Consider the following 25609-nt stretch of genomic DNA (forward strand, 5'->3'; position numbering starts at 1 on the left):
ATCTATGGAGTCGGGAATCTTTCCTTTAATTAGATTGACTCACATTCTTTCAGCCTCACCAGAAGCAACAGGCTGTTCTCTCAGGAGTTCTATAAGTAGAGCCCAGTCTTCACACTGAGAAACTGAGTTGAACAGCCTGTAAACACTTGGCTAGGAGGGCACAAGTCAGCATATTAACGCCCTATATTATGGAAGGCAACTGAAAGCTGGCTGCTGAGCAACACAATTTGTTTAATTACAGTTTATTAGTATACTTGGTAGGACTTCTCCTTGCCACTATGGTTTTTATAAAACAGTATTCCATGGTGACTTACAGAGTGTCATGTTTGAGTGATGTCACAAATGCATATGGCACCTCAAAGGGTCTCTACTCTGCTGCTACCGTGCTACCTATTCATAGCAAACCTGGAGCATCATCATTCAGCAATGTGTCACTGTCCTGTGTAGACTGAACAGACAGCAGAGAATCCAAATATCTACAACCCTTGCATGTCCCATGCCCTGTGGGCTGATAATGTTTAAGGTTACTATATTGTAAGAAAACACATGTAACTGGCTTGAAACAAGCAAATTCATGTAATGTCAAAACAGAAGAGCTTAATTTCCATCTGCTTTAATTTTGATCACACTCATGGCAAAGATATTATTCTGATTTATTCTATGTCTATCTGAATTCTATCCATCTGTTTTCATCCTTATCACACTTATGGCAAAGATAATCTGATTTATTCTATATGTCTGAATTTTATCTAAATATTTGTATGACTTGTAAACATAAGCCTAGTCTATAGGACTATAAACTCAAACAGTCAAATAACACCATCTGTTAAAAGCAAAGGCCAATGAGCACAACACCTACTGTGGCTTACTAAAGCCTGCTTATCTACAGCCAACTTGCTTCCCAAGTGGTAATGGAATCAAGATGCAATGGAAAATGAATGCAAAGAAAGCTATCCAGCCAGGAGGAGCCTGTGATGTGGCTTGTGGGTAGTGCTTGCCAGCAAGCCTGATCACCTGAGTTGGAGCTCTGGGAAACACATAGTCAACTCGTAGGTGTTATCCTCAGACATTTATGGGCGTGCCCCTACCCACACACAAATAAATAAAATGTAAGTGGATTTTTTAAATGAGGACATTAAGGAAATAGGAAGTTCTTATTAACCTAAATTTTATTAATTCAAGTTGTCAAACAACAACAGCAGCAGCTAGTAAGAGTTCAGGCATCGCTCCCATAAGTGAGCATGGTCTAAACCACATAGTTTTAAAGTCTGAATTATAGATCATAATTAAGAGCAAAACAATTCCTTATTTTTTTAAATTAAGGTGATTTAAAAACTTATGAATGTAGAACACCATAACTGGCCACAAATGCAACCAATTGCTCTACTGTGACCTTCACTGGTGAGCTGTTCTTTCTTTTTCTCTTTGAATTGCCAGATGTTGTTGCCATAGATTTTATCTTCAAGCTCCACCTATAGGCTCAGCACCCTTTAAAATCCTTATTTTAAGTCTGAACCCTGATGAGTGTAGTAACATTAAAGGGGTAGTTAAAGGTGAAGGGAAGACAACCTCCACTGTGATGAAGATACTGTCATGGTAATCAAATTGTTTTAGGTGATGGATTAGTGATTTTATCCTTACAGTCATAGATTGAGTGTCTGCTGAAAAGAAATCTTCTAAGGAAAATGAATATTGTGTATAACACACTTATACACATAATTTTATATGGGCTTTTAATACAATGGCAGATTCTGCCAAGTTATCTAAGGACCTCCAGTTCTTTTACTTCATATAAAAACATCTAAAATGAACTGTAGGAATAGTATACAAAAAAATTATAGAATTAAACAAATCTACTTCTCCATTAGGAAATGTTTCCAGATAGCTAACACTAGGAGCAAAGAGAAAAGAAACAATTAAGACCAATGCAAAGGCAAAAATATGAATCTCTAAGGGAATATAAGATTAAACAACAATATCAAAATAGAAATCAAAGGGAAAAGTTCCTTCAAATATTTTGAGGAAACAAAATTTAGGGAGGATAAAGTCTATAGTGTAATCATTGGGATTTTTTGAGATTAGATAATTAATTTTCCACAATTCTTTAATTATAAGGCAAAGTTTAAGAAACATCTACAGTGGCAACAAATAATGATTTTCATATATACAGGATTCCCACGGACCTGGACAGTCACTGGCTTAAATGTGCAGGGTTAACAGCTATTCTCACACGTGACCATCGTAAACTATCTAGTGAGAATAATGCAGGAAGACACTGTGTTCTAATTTATTCTGGGCTTGACAGGTCATGTAGACAGAGCTACATTTGAGAGGAAGCTTACAGCATGCATACTGTTAAAATGTATTTTAACTTTTTAGGATGAGGCGAATACTCTGCCGTGAACCATAAATATTCATTTACTAATGGTCACAATGTAGTGTACATTAGAATTCAGGAATGGGCTGAAGCAAATTCATTAACATCACTGCAGATGGGAAAGGACTGTCGGCCAGGTTGGAAATGAGCATGAAATGGATTGCTGGTATCTGAACGGTGGATCACTAACAGTTCACTTGAATCAGCTGAACCAATCAATTAGACACATTGAATTAGCTATCACATTTAAGAGATGAATTAGACGCTTACAGATTAGAATATTAAGAATTACTTTGCTGTAGAAAACGACAGTTGAAGAACTCTAGTACCCTTGTCACAATAACATAGTGTTTTTAGAGAAGGACTTTAAAAGTATTATGAACATAGGAGAAAACAACACTGGCATACAAACACGAGATGAATCTGTCTTTTCCAAGTCAAAGTTCTACAAGTAACATAATTTCGTTATCTTCTTTAGAACAGAAGGATTATAATGGATATATAACTTTCAAAAAGAAAATCCCACAGGGAGGACATCGTCCCACTAAAAGCAAACAGCCTATTCTAGAAGGTAAGTACTCAGTTTTACCCCAAAATAGCACTACCCAGGGCTCCTCTTGTCAATCCCAACCCTTCTGTGTGTGTATGAACTCGTGTGCCTGTGTGTGTGCGTGCCTGTGGAGAGCAGGAGTCAATGTTGGGCATCTTCCTCAATCACTTTTCACCTTAGTTTTTGAGGTAGGGTCTCTCACTGAATCTGGAACTCAATCATTTGGCTAAATTAACTACTCAGCAAACCTGAAGGATCCTCCTTTCTCCAGTTCCCCCAATCACTTTGATTACACTCATATACTAAAATGTCCAATTGTGTAAGTGGGGATGGAAATCATGTCTTCATGCTTGCCCAGTAGGCACATCACCAACTGAGTCATCTTACCAGGCCCAATGTCAACTATATCTGGGGGACAGTCATGCTGTACCTGCATGGCTTTACCAAAGGATATATGTATGGAACAAAATGTAAGTGCTATATACATTTTTCTTTCTAGGCATTTCCTCATATCAAACAGTTGCATTTAATAGTTAGCCATAGTTTCATAGCTAAAAAAGTAGAAATAACCTCACATTCTTTCCCAAATGTCAAGATAGTACAAAGACAGGAAAAACAAAGCTTTCATTGATTATCACCAACAAGATAAGCATTTCCTAGAGGTATTTCAAATAAACTGAAATAAAATGAAAGTTAAAAAACACAATCTCAACACAGCAACATCAAAAACTTTTACAATATAGCATAAGTTGGTTCTGAATATACTATATGCATGCAATTATGATCTATACATGAATTGCATGCTCCCTTACAATAATCAAACAAAGTTACCCTAGACTCTCTTGAGGATGGATGGTACTAGAGAAGTTTGCACTGGTATGTCAATCATCCAATGTTCAATTTACCCATCAACAGGTACTAAGCGTTTACTGTTAACCTCATCACACTAGATACTATGAGTATATTTGTTATTTCATTAGCTACTTATGTGTTTTTTTTGCAAACTAACCTGCTACAGGGTCCAAAAACAACAAATCAGAACTAATGAAAGAAATGAAAACACACACACACACACTCAACAAGTGAATGTTTTATCTTAAAACACTGTCACTAAATGATCAAACAGAGTTACCAAGAGAAGCAAGTAAGACCCATGTCAAATCCTGGCCTAGACATAGTGTCTAATAATACTCCTGGTTATCTGGCCTGGTGTGGCAAGTGTCTGAGATGCAGAGACAATCGCAGGATTTAAAAGCAGACTCAACTATCTCTTCCACTTTTCCAGTACGTTCTCTCGGGTAGGATATTACTGTTGCTAAGATGGAGACCTGCGAGCCAGCAGGTGTCTTCTGTGCCTTCCGCTTGCTTCGCTCCCAGATTAGCACTTAGCTTTGTGGTTTTCCTTGTTATGAGGTCATTACTGATCATGACAAGTCAAGTGGCTCTTCGGGAGAGTCTCACAAGGATGCTATGCAATTTTGTATCTACTCTTAAGGGAAATACAGAAGGGCCTGAGTGATGGTTTAAGGAGTGGGGAATGCAAATGGGGTGGACGGATGAAGCTTTGTAGATTTGTCTCTAGAATTCAGAATGGAAAATACGACCAGAAAGGAATGGGGGGGTGGGGGGAGTTGTTTCAATATGCTATAAATTCTTGCATTTAATTCTATGAAACTAGTACTAAAGTTAGGTTTCTTCATGCTATTTCAAAATCAAGAAGGAAAGACTTTTATCTTTTAAAATGAGGTATCATTTCAAGATACCTCCTTTAAGATACACTGTAATAGGTTATATAAGTATGTGTCTACAAAAATGTACCTTAAAGAAAAAAAAGGAAGGTGGAAGATGGAATTATCATTTTCCCAGGAGTTCCCAATTCCACATTGAAAGGGCTACTAGTGGGAAACAAAGGGATTTTGTTCATTGTGTGGCATCTGGGATATAGCTCAAGGGAAAATTATCAGCAGATGAAATATAGCTTATGGCGATGTCTGGGGCAATGTAAATGACAGCTGATATGATTTCTAAAACTGACTATTCCCAGAGAGACACGCAACAAAGCAGTTGGGTAGTACAGGAAGAAAGCCAGCAACTCAAAATCAACACGTCATAATTGTTTTCTAGGATTTACACTTTAAAAAGTAGAGTACAGGTCTCCAGCCGTGAGGTTAGCCACATATTTGCAAAAATGCTCTGAAGCCTGAGCAGGTCACATTGCACTGGTGACTCTGCCCTGGCTTATGAACAGGGCTGTGCCATGGAGAATGTGTAGGAAGTAATAGGGTAGGTTTGGATTTTCAGGTAGAAGAAGGATATACTCCTGACAGCCTCCAAATGTAGCTGTCCCAAGGAAGGTCCTAAGTATCACATTTCCTTTATTTCCCTCAAGGGCACCCATCTCCTGGACTTCTTGGAAGAAAACTATCACAAGAAAAGCATTATAAGCATAGGACCCTTTGGCCCAAGCCCCTTCCTCATGAGGACTGAATTTACTGGGCCTGTGTGTCACACAGCTGAACCTTAAATGGCACAAACCACATAGTCCACTTGGTGATTAAATGGCTCATCTCTGTGCAATTCCAATAATTCACATCCTAATTTACATGCAGAGTTATTTACTCAACACTCTACAGGAAACATGTCAGATAAAAGAGAACATGTTGCATAGCTTTTGTTCCCACATTCCTCCTGTGTGCTCCTGTGTGTAGCTACTTCTCAGTGTTACATGCCAGAGGGGCTACAGTTGAGAGAAATGTAGACCTGAGCTGGAAGTTTTAAAATAATCTATTTGGCTGACTTTGTGTTACATTTTCTTCCTCCTACTTGGTTTGACTTTAATTAAAGCACTATTATTAATTGGTATTTCTTAATACACACAGACAGGTACAAAAGAAAGGTAGTTAAAGAATGCAAGATAAACCTCAGATCCCCTGCCCTTAGGCAACCAATAGGAAGCTATTCTTTATCTATGATATAAGCTATATCTAATGATATGGAGGAAAAACACAAGTAAATGCTTTGTTTACATGTCCCCATGGGAAGCATACCTGAAGGCTGGAATATCCTGTATGCCCTAAAAGAAAGCAGATGCATTTTTTGGCTATTCAATTTAAATATCCTAAATATTCCTATCTATGACATACTTAACTGCTTTATCTTCAAATTGAGCTGCATTCTGAGTTCTCACTGCAGACTGACTAGCTTCTTCCCAGGGTGGAAGCTTAAATAGCAGATTCGGCTGTTTAAGAAAGATGGGAATTATCAGAGTTGGAGAGCTCTCTTATCTTAAAGTTTATTGGGATGCTCAAAATAGTATAGCTATAAAAGTAACACAAATACAGATCATAACTGCCAACTAATTTTTGAATTTCTACATTTATAGAAAATGATACCATGCAGTAGTTTGAAATGGTTCCCCAGATAAGTCCTTATCCAACTTAAAACCACAAAGTCTAGAGAAATCATTACTTGAAATTTCAAACATTGTCCCCTTCAGGGTGATAAAGAACACAGGGAGTTAGTGTAATGTGCCTAAGTCTTGATTTCACAAAACTGTACTGGAAGAAGGGATACTTGTTCCGCAGGTCTAAGAGGAGAGGGATTAAGAAGAACTATGGCTTTTCAGCAGCCACCCTGGGCAGACTCATTACCATGTGTGTTGCTCAGACTCTCAAGTTTACCATGGATAATGGAACACCCAGGATGCTGAGTGACTGTACACCAGGAAGGTCTGATCATATGACAGTAGACTTCCCTTCCATCTGCCAAATTACCCTAAATCCTACCAACAGAAATTTTATCCTTTGTAGATGTGAAAGATTTATTCCCCACTTCATCTTGTGCCAGTTCATCTTGCAAAAGACAAGCATTTTTCCATTAGATTACCATGAAGCTAGTCCAGGAGTCAGGAGAGGTGGCTAGATCCAGCCAGAGGTGGCTAGATCCAGGTTTGCACAGGACCGTGCATGGAAATGGTCTTTATACTTTTTATTTGTTCAAACAAAACCAACACAGAATACTACTACTACATGAAATTGTATGAAATCAAAATTTCATTGTACATAAACAGAGCTTTACTAGAACATAGGTGATGGCTTATGCCTTGTCTATGGCATTTTCCATGACACAATGCATAGCACAAGCCTAAGACATGCACAACTGAAGGTATTTTATAGCTTGGTGGCTATTGAAAGATATCAATGCCTGTTAAGAACTACTTTCTGCATGACAAAGGTCACTGTGGGTTTCTAGGGAGGGTAAGTTGATATGTATACACACACACACACACACACACACACACACACACACACACACACACACACACAGGTAGTAGAGAGAAGGAAGAGGAGATAGAAGAGAGGAGAGAAAGAGTGCCATAGTATTTTTACCCAACTTTAAAACACTCTTTACAAATTGGGTATACATAAATACCAATACGCAGACTACAAACTATTCCTCAGGCCATTGTTTATTCCTTTTATCAATTTTTATTTTTCATTTCCTTCCAATGCCTTGTTTCTTTTCTTCCTCTGTTTTCACTAATTTCTGTACTTAATTCATTCACATGTATTGAGCTAGGCACTATGTTAGACATAGCATCAATAAGGAAGATAATTTTGCTTTTTTGGTGGAGCTCACATTTCGAAGGAGAAAGTCAAGATATAAAGAAAGAAGGTACTAGGGTTTGTGCCTGGCTGTGTGTGGGAGGAGGTTTACTGTGCACAGACTGGTCAGGGTCAGTCCTTATAAAGAGGTAGTATCTGAGGTGATGTTTAAGGATGGAAATGGAAAGTCACTGAAAGGGTCAGGGAAAAGTACATTACAGTGAGTGGGTAGCAATGCAAAGGTCCAGATGTCAGAAAGATTTTTCCTGAATTCTAAGGTTTGAGAACAAAAGGGACACAGAGTGCTCACTGTGCTGTCTACTGAAACATTTCTTTCAGTTGCCCACATCAAATAGCAACACTGGATTTCCAAGTTTAGGTACCAAAAAATTGTATTAGCTAATTTTAACATACATTCTTAATTTTAAAATTTCCCCAAACTCCCAAGAACAGATTAATATTAATTTCATTTAAAGTCAAAAACAGACTAAAAATTAGTGTTGAATTTCCTATCATGCTTACATGATAGGGCTTAGTCTGTAATACAAGTCTACTCAAATCAAATTAATCTAATTCATATTCTCTGTCTCTCTCTGTCTCTGTCTCTCTCTCTCATTTTCCTCTTCATTGAGACAGGATCTTGGTATGTATGCCAGGCTGGCCTCAAACTTGCAATCCTTCTATCTCAGTCTCCCAAGTCCTACTCTACACATTCTTGAAGAAAAAAAAAAAAAAAATGCGTTGACCAAATCCTCTTCTTGACTGTCTGGGAAATGAGGCCAATGGAAACACAGCATGTTGACAAATGAGGTTTTGTGAGCAAACAAGTAATAAATACTTTCTAGTTATCATGGCTATTTTGTGTGCAGGTCTAGAGATTCACTGGAAAAAGTTTTCTGAGACCTCCTCCTTAAAATTCCTGAAGTCAGAAGAGCACTCCTGAACCTCATCTTTAATAGCTATCAGATGACAGTGTAACAAGACACGTACTACATCATAATAAACTTTAATGTCCAAATAAAAACTCTTATCTGTACATCTTTTTTATATTTATTTCACTACATAATACAAGGGAATGTGTTTTTGCTGTATGTGCTGTTAAGAAGTTCCAATATCAGGCAAACTCTAACCCATGGGTTCAAACTCACTGGGGAAATAGCAGAAGGATAAAGGAGCAATCCCAAACTTAATTAGCCTAGACACCATGCAGTTACAAGACTGCTATTGGGCTGACACCCCAGTTCTTTTGAGATGTAGACTGCAGCATGTTCTTTATTGTCGGGGAGCCCAAATCCTCCAAGTCTGCCCGTACTTGTGGCAACTCTATTGGTTCTTTCCTAAAAATGACGTCTATTCAACCTAAATGGGTAATAAAGGTAGAAGATGGCGCATAGGCAAATTTTCTATTTCCTTTCATGCATGAATACTGAGATATTAAAGACATTGCATGTCATTTACTAACGCACTAAAGTCCTCACACTTTAAAATCAAACAGTAAAATTTGAAGAAATTAAATCCAGAAATAGATGTAGTACAGACACTCTGGAAAACAAGGGTACAAAACAGCTAATTTTAAAATCTGAAAACAATCATGGATTATGATATGAGGAAATGCTTATTAGCCATTTTTCCAGCTCACTTTAGTTTTATCACTTTTTATGCAATTTAAAATTTATGGAAACGTTTGAATGGTGCCTTTAATTTTTGCCAGAATATTTTGAACTTGGTTTAAGCCTGAAATTGAAGAAGCCTGAGGAGGGTTTGAATAACAACATTCTTCAGTCTGTTTATTTAAAACATGATGAATAAGCACAAAGAAAAGGTGCAGAATTGAAAAAAGAAAAATGATCCTTTCTCCTTCCTAGAAGCATTTGAGGTTTCTGGATTGTTCAGCATCTTGCACCAAGAGCTATAATCTTGCTTGCCTGTTAGTAGCCAAATACATCTAACATTGTCCTCATCACTGTATGTGTGTAAACTTGGTCTCTACGGGCTCATGAGTAGTTTTAAAGTTATAGGAAATCAGTAAGATACTTCCTTGATGTTAAATCCTTACTGCCTGACTTCTTTAATGTGCTAAAAAAAAATTAAAAAAAAAACAACAAAATTTCCTACAGTCTTTTGAGGAAGTAGAATCCAAATATTTTAACAATACTAAATACCTAGTGTCTGTCAATCAATCATTCTCATAAATCAAAATTCTCATTTTTATGAGAATAAGGAGGAAAAGAACAAAAGAAACTCCAGGAACCTAACTAGAGGTGGTGGTTGTAGTCATCTGAAACTCTGTGCTCCACAGGATGTTAAGTGCAGTGCAAAGGAGCCAGGTAGGCCTCTACTGGCTCCATAAGCTTTAGTGTTTTCATCCATCAATGAGAGCGGCAGTATCTACATTAGAGAGCTGTGTGAGGACTATGACACAGACTTACAAATAGCACAGTGCATGAAATAAAGAACTGCTCTGTGGCTATCAATTCAGAATCTCCCCCAATTCAGAATTCTGCCCCACCCCCACCCCTTGATGCATAGAACATCACTCGGTTTCGCTGCTAGTGTAGTTGGCTTTGTTTTTGAGACAGGGCTCATCCCGTAGTCCAGGCTGGCCTGGAACCTGGAGGCAATCCTATGCCTCAACCTCCTACATGCTGGGGTTACAAGCATGAGCCATCATGCCCAGGTTGATATAGCCCAATCTTGACAAGAATTGGTAAGTGCCACAGAAATATTTGCTAAATTTAAACATAGTGAGTGTTGAAGATCCCACACTCAGAAATCCTCTGAAGTATTTGTTCACATTCTAGAAACTCAGTCAGTGACAGGGAAGGGTGAAAACTATAAATGACAATTATAGTTTCTTTTAGCAATGTCCAATTCATATTTACAAACTCAAAAGAATCGTCCATGGGTCAATGGAAATTTGTTCCAACCAGAAAGGTATTAGGTATTAGAAAGGTCTTAGGTATCCATTTCCAAGTTGACTACTCACAGCAGTAATTACTTGAAATACTGCTTTTCACAACTGCCATAGTTATCAGAGGGTGGAAGATAAAACACATTAACATGGCTGCCTTTCCACATTGTAGTCCTGTTTAGGGGTATCACATGACATGCACAAGCAGTAAACTATTATGGAGCACAATGCTAAAAGGATCACTTAACTCCAGCAACAGAAGTGGAAATACCCCCAGGTGTAAGGGACTGTTGGCTCTGGAGACTTGCAGACTTTGAGACAAGCCCAGCACCATGAAACACCATGATGAGCTGAGAAGCTCTCTCATTTTTCAGAAAAAAACCAAGCTGCTATTTACATCAAGCACTGTGCCTCTGGAGCCCAGAGTAGGATCTGAGTGTGTCACTGAGGAATGTGGGTTACCTCTATGAAGTCAGCTACCAGGGACATGGTGTATGAAGTTTTATAGACCTACCCTGCTCCTTGTGAGAGCAGTTTATAAAGTCTGAAAAGGATACCCAGTGAAAGTATTTTAGTAAACTTTGCTACAGAGTAAAACTGGAGCTTTTAAAGACTATGCTTTGTCTCACTTTGCAAATAGTGTCTTTCTTTTAGGAGGCTTTCTTATTGACTGGACTCAAAACTGCTAAGTATTGAGGCCTTGTGCTTTTAATACTGGTAAATAAACAAGGCCTCGCATGTTTTTATATTTTTTTTATTCTCGAAAGAAAACAGTCTAGTCAATCAATATATATATATTAGATGTTAGAAGACTTCTCTTGGGGTATTCTATTTTCAAGTTTTATTCTGTCATAAATTGGAATTAAAATTAAGTTGCAAGTTTCGGGTAAAATAGGGTGATAAAATTTAATGACCACTAAAATATCAGGTGAAATCCACTTTACTGAGCTTGCCTCCCTGCTCTCTGGAGGCCTCTTGATGTAGTAAATTGAAGTGTGCAAATCTAATGAGCTGAGACCCTGCTTCACCTCAAGACATGCTGCTAATGTTCATCTCTGCTGAGACCTCATACTGAATGTGAGGCTTGGTAAGTCGCTCCACCTCTTGAGAAAACAGTGATTTTAATGAGCTATTAATTGTCTTGCCTTCAAAGTGGCAAAGGGTGGCCTCGCCACTCCACCCCCATAATCATACATGTTTATTTTTGCTGATGCCATTGCTTAGGACACTCCATCCCCACACCTCTGAACAAACAGAGGCATAGTCATTTGCTGAGTTTAAACGGATGCATCCTGGGAAGACTATGTATGTAGGTGAGTGATGTGATACTTTCTAGTTTCTAGGTTGATGAAGCTCCATGGTAACTCTCACGAGGAATCCTAGGAACAGACAGGATACCACATAGCCTTCCAGATTAATAAAACTTTAAACAGTTAATCTCAATTCATCATCTTTTCAAACTGAGAATTCTAAAAATACCCTTCACATCTCCTAAGAAAATGAGTATTTCTGGGGCATGAATTGCTCCAATTCATCTGCATGAAAGGACAGAATCTACTTCACCATAACACCCTTGTGAAAATAATTTTGAAGGCCTCTTAGCAGCTGCCCCAACCCCTTCATTTGTGGACTGAGAGAAAGCATAAGCTTTAGGTATTCTACAGTCTGGTGGACATGATGGACAGCAGAACCCTGGAAATGACCAAAGTGGTCTGTCTTAAGTCCAGTTTTTCCCATGATGGTTTAACAGTGGGACTGGCAATCTCCTCAGTCCACTGAGATATTAAAGTACTGTCATGTCAGCTTCTGCTAGGGCATTTATTCCCTTGTGTTAGTCACATTTATGGTGCTTTTCCTTCTTCATCAACGTGCCTGCTAACTCTATATTGATATTCTCTATTATAAAACCTTCTAGATCAATGGTTCTCAACCTGTAGGTCACAAACCCTTTAGGGGTCAAATACAGGAGAAGGGGTCACCTAAGGCCATCAAAAAACACAGACATTTACATTATAATTCATAACAGTAGCAAAATTACACTTATGAAGTAGCAATGAAATAATTTCATGGTTGGGGGTCACCACAACATGAGGAACTGTATTAAAGGGTCGCAGCATTAGGAAGGTTGAGAACCACTGCTCTAGATTAGTATTTGTCAGACTTATTAAAAAATAAAAACTTAGAAATTCATTTCTTATTCTGTTTTTCTCTTAATACTCTGTGTTGCCATAGGCTGTTCCTAAGTAGCTAGCATAAAGTAATAGATGCAGAAAACATTATCTTCTTCCTATTCATTGTAAATGGTTTGCTTAAGTACCATGGAGGTGAAAAAAAATCAAAAGCTAATACGTAGCCCTCTAACTCTAAAATAGCTGTAAACGCGATCAAAATCATCATCATCATCATCATCATCATCATCATCATCATCATCAAATGCTTCAAACAAAAGATGCCAACTAATACAGAAATTAAACATTATTTCGGATCATCTGAAAAGTAGAATGTCATTAATATTACTTAATATTCTTCAGGACACAGCTCTGAAAAAGACCTTCTAATGATTTACTTAATAAACAAACAAACAAAACTCCATTTTAAAAGAAGGATTAGCTCTCGTTTCCAGTGAAACTTTCAATAGTATTAAACAATGTGTCCCAAAATAGTTGGTGGCAACATTTGGAGTATAGATGCCCCTACTAAATGCTTCCACTCTCTTCCAAGATGGTGGAGCTAATACTCATACCCAGGCCGGCAATCAACCCTATTCTTGTGCCTGTTTTCTGCTTCTGATTGATTTCATAGATAGCCAGATACCTCACTTCCTTCCAATGCTCTGTCCTAATATGAATTTAAATCATATGGCTGTTCATGGAAGACACAGGGCAGCACAGGAAAAGGAGCTGGAGGAATAGGAGGAGAGAGTAGGGGAAGAGGGAGAAAGAAGAGAAAGGGAAGAAGGCGGGAGGAGGGGACATGAGGATTCCACTGGGGCAAGAACTTCCTCCGGGTTCTTTGATGCTATACTCTAGGCGAAGGCACCACGTCCATCATGTATCAGGTACCACAACAGAGCGAGCATGTAGAATTCAGACTCAGTGAGGAGCTGCCAGGCAACAAAGCCTTCACAGTTCTCACATAAGCCTGGAGTGCAGAAGTTAGAACTGTCCAACTGTCTATACCTCTAACTCACAAGATACATACTGCTACTCCAAAACACGAGGGAAAATAAAGAGGAAACTCATGCTCATCTAAACTTTAACCCATTTCAAATAAAATGGAAAGAAAGATGACTGTAAATGGGCAAAAGAGGAAGGGCCTCGGAGTTGCTGGGTTCTCTGCTTGTGGCTCTCAGACAGCATTCTGAGCTTTACTTGTGTGTGTGTTTCCACGTGTATGTGCAAGCACACATGTATGTGGAGGTCAGAGGATAACATCAAGTGTATTTCTTCAGAAGCTGCCCACATTTAACTTCTGCTTTATTATTTATTGATTGATACAGAATCTCTCACTTGTCTGGAATTCACCAAGAAGGCTAACTGGCTGGGCAGACAGGGATCCACCTGTCCCTGCCTCCCCAATACTGGGGCACACCACCAACATAGCCAGCTTTTACATGGGTTCTATGACATTTTTCAGACAGAGCCCTGTGATGGTTTTCTTATTCAAGTGTACTTTGGCATTGTGGGGTTTGCATAGCAACACAAAGGAAAAGCTAGAAGTCAGTGACAAATGAGCCATATAGATTGGTACTTGAGTAAATGAAAACAAAACCAGCCATCACCAACAAGATGTCAAGCCAGGGTATGCATTTCAGTAAATTAATGGAAAATGGATTACATTTGTGTCTATTTAAATGTTTCTACCAGTACCCGGGATTGGAGAGGAGATTCATTTCCTTCTATGTATCTCCAACCCACATGTAAACAGGACAGTGATATTGCACCACACACTGTACTTCGCTTTAGGAATAACAACACACAATGTAACTGCAAATGAATGTCACAAAAAGGAGTCAGGCAATGGGAAGCTCCAGTATAGAATTTGGGTAATTACAAACTGCACTGTAACCATTAGCTGTCACATATTTATCTCCATTGTCTGTGATTCTTTGGAAGACTGGTAGACAGTATTCTCTTCCTGCCGTTTTACTCTTTCCTGCTGCCTCTTCCCACACTTGCCAAAGTATGTACTTAGTACAGTTAAAGGAGAATGAAGGGCAGAGCAGGAGTAGGAAAGGATGGGGTTGGGGGAAGGAAGGGAGAGAGAAAGCTAAGGGCAGATAGAAAAAAAGGGGAGTGAGGGGAGAAACTGAGTGTCCTTGTTGAAGTTTTTAAGTGGAAAATGACAGGGTGAGTGCTGTTTTTCAGTGGGTGGGCCTTGAGGAGGTGAGTGGGTGCTGTTCATCTGTTTAGTCTACAGAAACTTACCAAGAGCCTACTAGGACAAGGCCTGTGCTCAGTAGTAGATACTTGGAAATGAAACGCAGGAGAGTTATGCCACAGGCATGGCAGATTAAGAGAGTTGTAAATTTTAGTTCTGAGGCCAAACACAGAACTAAAAAGATTCCTATGATGGGCCGGGCGGTGGTGGCGCACGCCTTTAATCCCAGCACTCCGGAGGCAGAGCCAGGCGGATCTCTGTGAGTTCGAGGCCAGCCTGGGCTACCAAGTGAGTTCCAGGAGAGGCGCAAAGCTACACAGAGAAACCCTGTCTCAAAAAACCAAAAAAAAAAAAAAAAAAAAAAAAAAGATTCCTATGATATAACAAATATTTATTCTGTTCTCTTGTCGACTTCCCCCTTGATATGAAAAAAAAAATACAGTCACAGTAAGCTTCATGATACTGTGTTCTTTTGAAGTTTTTTAATTTAAGTCCGACAACTTTAATAGGTTTTTGTCTTTATCTGTGATGTAAATATTGGTATTCTCTGTGATCCAGCCTAGGCTTTCATTTTTTTTTTTCTCATTCTCCATATTCCTGTGACTGTTAGGTCACCCAAATGCTATGGACAACAGAGTCAGTGACATCCAATTCTTCATGCCCACTTCAAGCCATGCTGAGTTGTAGACTCAGGATCACCACACAAACACAGCCCACCCCTGGGCACTTCAACATACCAATAACTAAAATAATCAGTATCTGACATTCACTAATGAACTTAACCATCCAAGCCAAGAGCTTTGCTTAATACATTTTTACTTCCTAAAGGCTAATCCATTTTTTTCTTTTTCTATTTCCTTCCTTTCTTCCATACCTCCCTTCATCCTTCCCTCCATCCCTCCCTACTTTCCTTTTCAATCAGAACACATTGTAGGAAGCCCCTACCCCTCCTCATACTGGCTGCTGCCACCTAGTGCAAGGTACCACCACCTCTTGGCAAGTCTCACAACCCCTAGCTGGAGTGGCCTCTTTGTGTTCAATCTTAACCTGCCTCCAGTTATTTTCAACTTTATAATCAGATACATTCAAGATACAAATTTCATCATGCTGTTTTCTAAACCCTCCACGGGTTTTATATGCATCAAACGTAAAGTCCAAATGGGTACAAGGTCACTGGACCTGTTTACTCTATACTCCTGTCTGCTGCTCCTCTTCCACACATGACTTTCCATCATAATGAACTACAGACAGTTCCATAAACCTGGGAGTGTGCTCTTCGACCACAGCTTCCCCTCCTAAACCTTTCCCAGATTCCCAACTTGTCTAGATAACTCTCACAGATCATCCTCATGCCAGCTCAACCTACCTGCTTTCAATCTACTCATTCCCCCTCATTTTCATCAGCCCTACCTACAACAAACAAGGTCTAGTGTTCTTATTACATGTTGACACACTTATATTTTCTCTAACAGTATTTTTCAATATTTCATTGTAAGCATTCATTTAATGATTTTCCATGAATTCTGAGAGTGAAGGCAGGAATATATTCATAATACAGACACACAGCTTATCTAACTACCTAGCACACAGCAGTGCCATACATGTACAATACTATCATTCATTAAATATTTGTTCAATGAGTCTTTATAGAAACTGATTAAATACATAGAAAGCACATCTTAGGAAAATAATGTTAAACGCGGACTGTTACACATAAGTATAAGTATACACATATGTATAACAGGAAGATAGTAAGTTACTATTTAGGGACTGGTCTACTCTAAATTAAACACTTTAGGAACATAGTTCTATGATGTGGTATCACAGATAAGAAGATGGGCATGGCCAAGTTAACTGAGTTGCCCAAGGTTACCCAATGACTCAGAGGCAGACTCGGGTTTTAAAACTCAAGCTCTTGACTTTCACTCTTTACTATTGACATTTTTTGAGAAGCATTTCTTCCCATAGAATTACTGGGTTAAGAACTAACTTATTTAAAGTGGTCCTTTCTGGATTCTCACCTATGGATTTTATACTGGAGTACAGAAACTTAGGGATATATAACCATCTTCCATGGGTTTTTCCTCTATTCTTTGCCAGTTAAGACTTCTCCGTGATGTGCCTCTGAACTCTTGTCATTCTGAGGTGTCATCTCCTCCTATTTAATTGGATAGTACCAGATATTAGCCACCAGGAAAAGTGGTGGCAATGTTTTACTCTCCTGTTGTACAACACCATGTTGTACAATGTATATCTGTAAACGCCCATGGCTTGTTTTATCTTTTGCACTGATAGACATTTTGGTAAAAATAGTACCAATAATCAACAAATATTTGAGGAGCAACATAGGATACTACATTTAATGAGGCAACTGATTCCAAGATTTATATTATGGGAAACATAAAGGATCTGTGCTACCATTTTAAAAGGCTAGATATATCCAATAGATATGCTTACACATGCTAGTCTGGGACCAGTGGTAAATGTAACATCATGCTTTCTGTAAGAAGCACAAGTGGTAGTAATTTCAGAGGTGAGCAGGGTGGGTATATACCTGATATTCTTCCTGGCCTCATACTTGATGGTTTTTTATATCTTAATTTAGTGGGAAAAGATGTTAAAAAAAAACTTTATACAAAACTATCAATAGCTAACATATGCTACCCTTACTAAATGTCCAGAACTATACTAGCTGAGCATTTTCAGTTCAATTGTACAGTTTTCTCGTAGTGGGTAGATCATCAAATGAAGGAAATCCAACCAAAAACTATTTCCATTGCTTGCTGTGGCTAACTTGACCCATTCTTCACTTACCTGAAGCAAACATATTCACCCCTAAGCACTCATACTAGCTCATTAATTTATCCTCCAGTCTTCTTTTACTGCTCAAGGCCCACAAAGATCTCTAAATGCCCAAAGTATTTACAGTGCTTAATCTCCAACATGACATTAAGTGAACTGCTTCTGTCATGTGAGTAGGAGTGATTATGGCTGCTCTAATGAAGACAGACAGGTGGGTTACCCATTTGTAAGTTAGCCCTGTGGGAAAGCAGAGAGGGAGTTCTTTTAGATGCCGACTGAACAGCAATTGCTTAGACCATGGAACTCTCAATCAGAATTCCAACAGAACCTTTCAAACATAATTTTCCAGTCTGAGATATGTGCATGCCCCCATGGCAAGTTGAGAGTCTATTCAAGGTAAATCCTGCCTTCCATGAATGTGTTAGCATTCCTAGTTAATCACTGGTAGATGATACCCATGGAGTAAGAATTAGTTTGACTTTGACTTGAAAATATACATTCTATAAATGTATTCTCATCTGCCAGCTCTGCAAATTGGGAGCATGCTGTCTTCATCTCTGAATGCCAAGGTTCCCATTATATTGCACTAAGGAATACAAGTCTATCAAGAGTAGCCTAGGGCTTGAGCTGGCCGCCCCTTTTGAATGGTAAGTGCTCTTCTCAAAGACAACTAAGGGAAGCAAATTCAGACTTCAACTTTAATGTTCCCATGTGGGACTCGTCACCTCATGTGCTGAAACAGTCTGAATATAGTCATACGAACAGATAACAGATCAGAAAAGCAAATATTTGTATCACAATGACACTTGCCCTATTGGGAATTGACTTTACCTGTAGAGTTTCCACTTCTTCTTCTTTTCTTTGAGTCTCTTCTAGCAGACCTACAATAAGAAAATAAACACCCATGAAAATGCAATGTAAAAATGGGTGGCTTCTTAAGAAACCAAAATAGCGTGCCAATATCAGAAGCATTTGATTCAATGACTATATAACTGACAAGTAACACAAAATTCCTTTAAAAAAAAATAGGAACAAGCCATTTTCTCTCATGTTCTTAAGCCAGGTCCCACCCCAAAGTCAATTTTTATAACCATATTTAAACACCTAAAACAGTGAGTGCTATTAATGGAAGCAGAACACTATATCAACTGCAAAGTCCTATTATTATTAATTATCATTTTATACTGAGAGAGTGGGATGTATTATGGGTATAACCAACCACGAGCTTGGCACAGTCTCCGAGAAATGAACAGTAGAAGAAAAAAACAGTCAATTGAAGAGAGCAATGTGCCTTATTGCATGAATATAGCTATAGTTTCCTGGTGCATTAATTTATGCACTTGCCATAAAGGAAAATATATTTGGCAAGCAGAACTTTCTGCCTCCAGCTATACCACTTTGTGCTACAATCTTAGTAGATTTCACAAACCTGAAGAAGGCTGGGCTGAGCCAGAACTTGGATAGAATTGGCAAGAATCACCTTTAGCAGTGCGCATTAGAATTTGCAATGGCACTATACTGTGACTGGTTTACTTTACCAAGAGGCTGTGCTGCATAAAAGTAAAATATAAGTTGATTGGTTTGATCTGTTGGGGAGGCATCCAGGCAGTGGGACCGGGTCCTGTGCTCATTGCATGAGTTGGCTGTTTGAAACCTGGGGCCTATGCAGGATTGCTTGGCTTGGCCTGGGAGGAGGGGACTGGACCTACCTGGACTGAGTCTACCAGGTTGATCTCAGTCCGCGGGGGAGGCTTTGCCCTGGAGAAGGTGGGAATGGGGGGTAGGCTGAGGGGAAGGTGAGGGGGGCCGGAGTGGGGAGGACAAGGGAATCCGTGGCTGATAAGTAGAACTGAATTGTATTGCAAAATTAAAAAAAAAAAAAAAAGCAAAATATAGCTGGGCAGTGCTGGTGCACACCACTTTAAACCCAGCACTCAGGAGGCAGAGCCAGGTGGATCTCTGGGAGTTCGAGGCCAGCCTGGTCTACAGAGCGAGATCCAGGACAGGCACCAAAGCTACACAGAGAAACCCTGTCTCGAAAAAAAAAAAAGTAAAATACAACTGGAAGAGATCCAACACACATATCAGAGTGGCAGATACAAACATTATAGTAAGTGTTAAACTAGAAACAGCAGGAAGAAGTAATACAAAGGGAATAAAGTAACACCAGTGTATGTCATACCTCGGCAGATGCTGCCCTGGAACTCTAGGAGAACAAGTAGGTGATAACGTATGGCAATGACTCTTTGAGACTATGCACTATGATGGCTACAGAGACAAAAGGCAATCCTTTTAAGATGCAGTGTTGCGCTGGAGAATCACAGGCAGTTTCTGTTCCATATTCTTTAAAGGAACTGACTTTGACTCCAAAATTCTCTCTGAATTAAAAGTGAGTCAATGATAAGGCAGCACAGTGCTGTTTGGGGGTATTTTTTGAAGCACATTTTCATTGACATTTCAGTTTCTCAGCAACAATGTATGGAAAGAAACTTGGGGTGTACTAGATTGGCCAGTGTCCTCAGTTATCCTGCCTCCAACTTTACTGTTGCACTGGGATCTACTTCCTGCAGTTAGACTAGCCCTTTGACCTGATTCCACATGAAAACCTCTATCACAGGTTTTTGCACGTTTCTACTTTTTCACATGGAACTGTCATTACCATATGAACCAGACCCACACAACCTGCTAACAAGAGACACATGGCCCAGGGTGCTCCAGCAGGCAGCCAGAAAATGCCCAGAAGCAGTGCTGCCCATCTGAAGGTGACTACAGATGACTCCGACTGACGTCCAACTGACAGCACACAAAACGCCCAGCTGAGCCACTCTAACTCAGAAAGTCATGAACTTAAGAACGGGATTCGGAACCTGTTTTGCTGAAGCCCAGCTACTGATCATGGCTGAGAAGCAATAATACTCTCCTCCCAAAGCCTCACATGATAAAGTGAATCAATGAGAGAGCAGCAAAGCACTCTTTTAGGATATATTTGGGGAGAGAGTTTTCATTAGCATTTCAGGTTTTTTAGCAACAAGGCACGGAAACAAACTAGGAATGAATCTAGGAGAATACAGGATAAGATAGCCAAAGAGGTAAAGGAACACAATACTGTCCCCACAGAGTGTGGCTAGTGCCCCATGAGTAATTTTATTGTTTGCTCTCACAATAAATACATGAAATCATAACTAACCTAGTTAGTGTTAAAGCCAAGCCTAGAGCCTCGTTCACCTAACTTATAATCTATCTAGCATAGCACTCACTCACTTGCACCACTCAGTACTTAATTATATCTCCTGATACATACACACACACACACACGTTGTAGAATATTATTTTAACTAGGCAAAGATGTATTACATTTGCTTATGCTGCAGAATATTACTTTAACTATGTGAAGGTGTGTTAAACTTGTTTCTGCTGCCTTTGTTTACAATGTAAAGATGTGTTACTTTTGTTTATGTTGCATTTGTTTAATTATGTAGAGATGTGTTGCATCTGGATCGCCCTCCTACCTAAAGCACTTGATTGGTCTAATAAAGAGCTGAACAGCCAAAAGCTAGGAAGAAGAGGGATAGGCAAGGTTGGTAGGGAGAGAGGATAGGAGGAGGAACCTAGGCTCGAAAAAGGAGGAACGAGAGGAGGAGGAGTTACTCCAGAAGGAGGCAGCCACCAGCCAGCAGACATGAGAAGTAGTGAAAATAAGATATACAGAAGTAAGAAATGTAATGAGCCCCAAGGCAAAGGGTAGATTAAAGAGAAACAGGTTATTTTAAGTTAAAAGAGCTAGCCAGAAATGAGCCTAAGCTAGGCTGAGCATTCAAAACTAGTAAGTCTCTGTGTCACAATTTAGGAGCTGGTTGGTGGCCAAATAGAAAAAGCCTGCTACACTTGTGTGTGTGTGTGTGTGTGTGTGTGTGTGTGTGTGTGTACGTACATACAGAGTTAGGGTTTCTCTATGTATCCCTGCCTGTCCTAAACTCTCTCTGTAGACCAGGTTAGCTTCGAACTTACGGAGATATGCCTGCCTCTGCCTCCAGAGGACTGGGATTAAAGGTGTAAGCAACCACCACCCAGCTTTGTTACATAAATTTTTAAAGTGCACATATTTGTATTCCTCTGATTTGCTTTAGGAATCTTCTGATATCAACATTCAGGACTTCCCCATCTTTGTAACAACTGCCTCTCTACCTTTGAAAGTTAACTTAAAACCCCCAAATTGTGTTGCTCAGATACCTTTGATGGGAATAAAGACTAGGATTATGAGGTTTTGTTGGGGAGGTTGAGCTCCTGATCATGGCTGAGAAGCAGTACTCTAATGCCAAAAGAAGAAAGTTAGGAGAATACAGTAAGACTGCTACAAGGTTGAAAGAACTCAGTGCTATCCCCACCAGTGTGTCTAGGCCCCTCTTCATAACAAGAAATCTCCTTTGCTCTCCCAAGGCTCAGAACAAATGATTGGGATGAGAAGCTGGAGGGCGGCTCTGCTCCCTAGCTCAGCACCCCATGCTCACATTCCCTTTATTATTTTATTATAATCAACTGCCATGGAAGCTGCTGTGACTGAACAGCTTCTATCAACATTACTTAATGAACAGAATTTAGTGAAAAGCGTAGCAGCCTGAGTGCTTTCCGTGGATTGGCACCAGTTTTTAAATTAGTTGATGCTAACTCATTATGATAGATAGTAAGGAGAAATCTTTCCTAGAAAAAAAGCAGGAAAGCTTAGATGGGAACTAGGACTCTAGTTTTGTTTGGTTTCAATTTGTGTCCTGATGTTCTGATGTGTTTTTGCTCATTTGGGAGGCCGCCACTCAGTTCCCAAATAAATCACACATGGAGGCTTATTTTAATTATGAATGCTTGGCCTTAGCTTGGCTTGTGTCTAGTTAACTTTCCTTAACTTAACTTACCCCATCTACCTTTGACCTCTGGGATTTTTCTGTTCTCTTACTTCTGTAAATCTTACTCTTACTCCATGGCTTGCTGTGTGGCTGGGTGGCTGGCTGCTGGAGTCCTGCTACTTCTACCTTCTCTTGCTCCTTGATCTCTCCTCCAAGATTTCTCCTTCTATTTATTCTCTCTGCCTGCTAGCCCTGCCTATCCTTTCTCCTGCCTTGTTATTGGCCATTCAGTTCTTTATTAGACCATCAGGTGTTTTAGACAGGCAAAGTAACACAGCTTCACAGAGTTAAACAAATGCAACATAAACAGAAGTATCACACCTTAAAATAATATTCTACAACAGATGGCATACTTAGGGTAACACATCATGACAACAGATTTGGTAAGATATTTTGGTACCACTTCCTTTGCAGTCTTTGCAGCACTTGTCTGTTTAAGGAAATTCGACAATGTCTTATCTTGTTTTCTTCATTAAGCAGCAAGACCAACACACCTAACTAGTAACTTGATTCTTCTTAAAAATGCTGAAGATCGAGCTTAGAAATAATGATTTTTTCCCTTTAACCTTTTAGTATAAAACACTTCATTCCCATCACAACTTAGGGCAGCTGATGCTGAGAGGAAGGCACTTGAGGTACAGCAGCATCTCTGACACCACTTTGGGCTGAAGGACATTGGAGTTTAGACAGACGCTTTCACTGTGAGCAGCTGTGCCTAGTCAGTCATGAAGAGACCCTGCTGCATGTTCCTATGTGTCCTGTCCTTTACTAAGAACAGTGGATACCATCAATTCTCAAAAGTTCAATATTCAAAATTTAGTCTGTATACCTTTCTTTGTCAGCAGTTATGGTGTAATAAAATCAAAGTAGCATAGGACATCCACAAGGGACCACAAATGATGGATTTAGCTTTCTATAGGTGTACTTCTGATAGAGACATAGCTGCATATACTAGACAATGGTCATTTATCTTCTTTTTCATATTCTTTATCTTTTTTCTACAATATTGTAATTATTGGCATTTTAAGAATAGAAAAAGCTGGGCAGTGGTGGTGTACGACTTTAATCCCAGCCCTTGGGAGGCAGAGGCAGGTGGATCTCTATGAGATTGAGGCCAGCCTAGTCTACAAAGTGAGTTCCAGGACAGCCAGGGATATACAGGAAACCCTGTCTTGAAAACAAATAAACAAACAAAAAGAATAGAAGAGAGAGCAGAAATATGTAACCCCAAATTTTCACTTTCTTAAAGAAGAAATCTATTTATACATGAAATACACACTATCTAGTCTATACTTCTAATACACAATTCACAGGGCTGAAAGGAAGCTGCTGTAGGTGAAGCTGGAATGGGGTATCCAGGGACATCTGCTAAGCTTCCCTCCTGTTTTGAGATAGACCCCATAGTGTCATGGTGGAACTATATGCTTCAAATGACAGTCATTTAAGAACCCCTGATCTAAGCCTGTCTCCTCATATGGTACAGATAAGGACTAAGTTCCAAGACATTCAGTGCCTCTGTTGGTACCACAAAGTGGGCCCAGGGCTTCTACACTGGGCCTTGGTTTTCATGCAACAACAACTGCCCTCCTCTGTATTGCATGACTTGCACTGAAATGCTCTATCATTCCCTCTTCAACCACACACGCTGTACATTGTCTAATTCTTCCCCAAACTGAAAGAAAACTTCACTGAAGCTCAACAACTACGACATGGCCACCCATGCCTAGGTGTCCACACTGAAGGTCCTCCAGTCCAGGTAGTGTAACATGTGGCTGATGACAGAAAGCAAATAGGCAAACAGTTGAGAAAGCAGCCACTTAGAATATTCAGCATACAGCAAACAGAGTATCTTACAAACCAAAGCAGTAAGGAAAAGTTGGTTTTCTGTTGTTGTTCAATGATCACTGGCCAGCAAATATTTTTTTCTATTTCATTATACTAGTCAAGGTGTTAAGGTAAAAATAATCAGCTACGTTTGGCTTTAACACTCTGGGTTCCATATCCATGTATAACAAACAGCTTTAAAATAATCTTTTAAAAGTATTTATGCGATGAACAGTTACAGATCTTTCCTGCTGTTGTGAATGTGCCCTAAAAAGATAATATAACAACTCTTTATGTGCCATTTACATTGTGTTGCCTATTGTACGTAATCTAGGGGTGATTTAAAGTGCATGAGATGGTTATGTAATACTGCCCTGTAACTTAATCTGGTAGACTTGCTGCCACAAGATTTTGGTATCTATGGGAATGAATCCCCAAGAGGAGCTAAGAGACAACTACATATACAAAACACTTAAAATAGTGGCAGGTTTATAATAAAAATTAGACATGTTATTATTTTTTAAAATTTATCCTAAGTATCCCTTGTAAAAATTAATAAAATATGTAAAAAGTATGAGCTATAATTTTAAACAAACCAAAGAGGAAATTCATCTCACTATCTTAAAAGTCCACCTATGATAGCAAGCTACATTATTAAAACTCTGTCATATCTACTGCCACCAACTGGCTATCAGTGAACATACCACAATGAACTAAAAGTTTCCTCACCAGACTGCAGCACAGAAAACACAGGTCAAAAAGAAGAGCAACATTCAAAACCTCTGTCTGTCCCTTGGGGTTTGTGAGACACTGAAACAACATACGAGTCCACAGATGGGGCTGAACTGGCCCAGTGCATGATGGTTCAATAAATAAATGGTTAACAGCCCACTGTCTGTCTTGGTTATGTGGTAAGACACACAAACACAGGTACTCATGTTTTCATTTCAAGCTAATTCATTTCTGAGAAAACATTCCCCAAACTTGAACAGTACAGAAAAAAGCACACTAGTCTATCCCATTCCACCTGCTTCTTCCTAGCTTGCGGGTGTGTGTGTGTGTGTGTGTGTGTGTGTGTGTGTGTGTGTGTGTGTGTGTAAAACCTACTTACAGAATGCAAGTTCTGGTGTAGCCAACAGTTAAGCTTTTGTCATTTCTATAAAGAGCAGAAGAGAAGGTAAGGGTATGGTGATACTTTATTTGTGCTGAAATGTGATTTTATTTGTATATTAATAAAGTTGCCTGGGGGTCAGAGCTAAAAGC

The 25609-nt window shown here is 39.3% G+C and overlaps 1 protein-coding gene across 9 annotated transcripts in view; it reads right to left on the reverse strand.

The window, feature by feature from the left end:
- Positions 1-25609, reverse strand: part of Cep128 (centrosomal protein 128) — a 366411-nt gene that overhangs the window by 56116 nt on the left and 284686 nt on the right. For all 9 annotated transcript variants that reach the window (XM_052738688.1, XM_052738684.1, XM_052738687.1 and 6 more), the window contains one exon: positions 18456-18505. In XM_052738688.1, coding sequence (XP_052594648.1) covers positions 18456-18505 — 50 coding nt within the window. The remainder of the gene's footprint in view (positions 1-18455; positions 18506-25609) is intronic.

This window comes from Peromyscus californicus, unplaced genomic scaffold, assembly GCF_007827085.1.
Source record: "Peromyscus californicus insignis strain IS unplaced genomic scaffold, ASM782708v3 Scaffold_15__1_contigs__length_86483966, whole genome shotgun sequence".
Taxonomy (NCBI): domain Eukaryota; kingdom Metazoa; phylum Chordata; class Mammalia; order Rodentia; family Cricetidae; genus Peromyscus; species Peromyscus californicus.